Below are 1562 nucleotides of genomic sequence, written 5' to 3'. Positions count from 1 at the left end.
TTAATAGACATTTTGGTCTCAAAGGTATACCGCTGGGCCAAAAAAAACTAAATTACCGAAATTTTTTTTAACGAAATATCCTTGAAAGCTTTAACCAGCCGTTCTTGTCAGCCAAGCCTGCTATCCCAATAAAGTCATTCAACAACAAGTCTTGTAGATTCGCTAAAATTTTTTTTTATAATCTCTTCTACTTAATCTCTGCATGAAGCATGCAAGACCCTCCGATAAGACGCAGTGTTTGAAAGCACTTCATGGTCCTCTACGTCTTTCTTATATGCCACTATTATTGCAATATTATATTATCTAACAGTTTTTATGCACCATAGGACAAATAAAGTATAAAATTCATTCAGGGGTGTAATTATAATCGAATATGTGGCAATACGACAATAGGAGAGAAAAGAAAAGGGACAATTATTGGCCTATTTCGTCTCACCACAACTTTAAACAAAAGTAAAGGCTTCACCATTTGGCCCATTTATCAATTCCTCCGCCACTTACCTCTGCAGAGGTCACTTCAACACGCCTCTCCTCCACCTAAGTGGGTGGGCTACTTTTACCTCCTCCCCTGTCTCCATGTGACCTCTCGGGGCTGCATTCATACCTTCTCTATGAGGCAATCAATTACCGTTCGAAGGTCAAATGCCCCCTTTTAATAAAAAAATACACTTTTTACTATATTATAAGGAAATAAATCAGTTACTTATTAATTATTAATTATTCTCGGTGAGCAAGTTATTTAGTGAAAATGACTGAAAAAGCCTAAAGTTGACCAACTTTTACTTATCCTTTGCACATTTTATAATTTCTGCAACTTCTGTGTTTAATACCTAAAGCAGTGTAATTTTGTCTCCAATGATCTTATGCTTTCACATCAAGCAGTCTTAAAAGTTTCACATAAAGCTAAAATATTTTTGTTGTTTCTTTAACTCTCAGTTTGGGCAAGGGGACACTTAAGAACTCCGCCATTGTACTCCCTACGAGCAATCTGGCCTTTGGACCATGCCAGTAGATTCAATCCCTTCTGTTTGTGGACGATACATAGTCTATTCAGATATAGGGTATTCATTCGTCTTCAAGGAAGTCTAGAAGCGCTGCAATAGTATGCAATTATAGCAAAAGTAGAATTTGTGATAATTTGTAAGCTGAAGCGTCAGGAACGAATGGATATCTGTCAACTTGGCATAACGTGATTTGGATCATTGGGTAGTTTATCTTCGATAACAACAAGTGATGGAAGTAGCTTTTTTTGCTCCTTGGAACTCTATCATCCAAATAATCACCAAAAAATTTTTTTTAAAATGACCTATGATGTTAAACTATTAAAAAGCAGTTTAGTAATAGCAGATCTGAAAATAACGCAATCTTAAGCTATAAAAATTGCAGCACTCACTTCCTAAGTCCTGCTTCCAGACAACGATTATATGGACTCCTGTCACGAGATACTGCTGCACCACACAACCAGACGCCGTAGCATTGCTCTTTGAACCACCACAGCAGTTTATTGAGGAATTCGACGACACCACAGGAAGAGCACTTACTTCTCCTGGCTTCGAGGCCGA

The 1562-nt window shown here is 37.5% G+C and overlaps 1 protein-coding gene across 1 annotated transcript; it reads right to left on the bottom strand. All coding sequences in view use genetic code 11, as the record gives it.

The window, feature by feature from the left end:
• Positions 1-462: 462 nt before the first annotated feature.
• On the bottom strand, positions 463-602 carry EGR_10880 (hypothetical protein; the record flags this gene model as incomplete). The annotated part of the gene is made up of 2 exons (XM_024500129.1): positions 463-537; positions 561-602. 2 exons carry the CDS (start codon positions 600-602, stop codon positions 463-465), a joined length of 117 nt encoding a protein of 38 aa, XP_024345457.1.
• Positions 603-1562: the final 960 nt, after the last annotated feature.

Source organism: Echinococcus granulosus, assembly GCF_000524195.1.
Source record: "Echinococcus granulosus chromosome Unknown EG_S00291, whole genome shotgun sequence".
NCBI lineage: Eukaryota > Metazoa > Platyhelminthes > Cestoda > Cyclophyllidea > Taeniidae > Echinococcus > Echinococcus granulosus.
The sequence above is the reverse complement of the archived record's forward strand: the minus strand, read 5'-3'. Positions and strand labels throughout refer to the sequence as shown.